The 1367-nt window shown below is 40.0% G+C and overlaps 1 protein-coding gene across 1 annotated transcript in view; it reads right to left on the reverse strand.

Annotated features, from left to right (window-relative positions):
• Nucleotides 1-216, reverse strand: part of MPHOSPH9 (M-phase phosphoprotein 9) — a 20054-nt gene extending 19838 nt beyond the window's left edge. Inside the window, 2 exon segments of the mRNA XM_010077273.1 lie at nucleotide 1; nucleotides 4-216. The exon segment at nucleotide 1 is cut by the window's left edge and continues 64 nt beyond it. Coding sequence (XP_010075575.1) covers nucleotide 1; nucleotides 4-216 — 214 coding nt within the window.
• Nucleotides 217-1367: the final 1151 nt, after the last annotated feature.

Consider the following 1367-nt stretch of genomic DNA (forward strand, 5'->3'; position numbering starts at 1 on the left):
AATACCATTCCTTTCTGATGACAAATTTTCCTCTATTTTTGAGGGGAAAAGTTCCCTTTTATTTTGAACACTGGCTACAGCTGCGTCACTCTGCAATACTGCTGCATCACCCTGTCCTTGGGAAGTTTTGTCCATGCAGTCTGTGCACTGGGTAATGTCGTTAGATTTGCTGGGGTTCAGTTCGGAGGCAGAAAGCGTACCATACCCGCTGTTCATTGAAGCATCATCTGCAAAACATTCCTGATGCAGGTCTGATGCATTTGGCTGACTTTCTGCTTCATTAGATCTAAGTTGATTGACAATGCACTCATTTTCTTCAAAGATTTCAGAACGCATTCCCATTTGACTTTCTGGTGACGACAAAGCGTCGGTACGCTTGGCAGGTAAACTTCTGCTCTTGACGGCACCCCAATTGCTGGTCTGTAATTTCACCAACTGCCTTATCTCATCCTGAATCAGCTACAGAAAAAGGCACAATTCCTGTGAGATCATACGCTACAAATCACATTTATATTTTGATGCATCTTCATGTTATTAGGGAGAGAATTAGAGCGCTTGTTTCAAATAACTCAAATTTGTCAATGTGTAGACATCTCATGCATAAAGTAGACATATGCACACTGTGCGTAAGAGTAAAATGTGCATGGTCACAATCCTGAATTCCATGCAGTGAACTGGAGGTCTCAGTCGTCATTTATTAATGTAAACAAACATGCATGCATGTATTCACTCCGTGCCTTCAGAACCATAGTTTCCTACCAGCCAGCTGAAGAAATATAATCTATGTATGTCATTAGAAGTGGACACAAGTCTTTTGCTGAATTTAGGTCTCTAGGAATACAGGATATAGGTCTATAGGACTTGGATATACATTTTTAAAGATCGCAAGGATGCTTTAATGGAAGTACAAACCGTTACTCTGTTACGCTAATAGGAATAACGCACCTCTGTAAGATTATTTGCATAAAACTCGACTTTAAAATATCTGACTTAGATAATGTGTTACTAGGTGGTTCATATAATACAAAGACCTATATTTTGATTGTTTTGGTGTCTGATGGAGTGGAGCAAACCCATAACTAGATCACTTGAAGAGATTTAACAGGTTGCTTACTCTTTAGTCTGCAATGTCTGCAAAACATTATTTCAGTATATCAGACATGTAAATTTTTTTTTAGGTTTCCAGTTGTGCACTGGTATACTGAAACAGCTCTGAGAAACAACTAACGCTTTTGTCAAAGGCTATGAAAGGACTTCACGCCAGTGCCCATGGCTGTGTCCTTTGGGCAGCGATCAGCACTTCTGCAGTTATACTGAGATTACTGAACCCTGCATGAGCACAAAGCTCTTACTACACATCACGAGAC

The sequence above is a fragment of the Pterocles gutturalis genome, unplaced genomic scaffold (genome assembly GCF_000699245.1).
Source record: "Pterocles gutturalis isolate BGI_N339 unplaced genomic scaffold, ASM69924v1 scaffold32878, whole genome shotgun sequence".
Lineage (NCBI taxonomy): Eukaryota > Metazoa > Chordata > Aves > Pterocliformes > Pteroclidae > Pterocles > Pterocles gutturalis.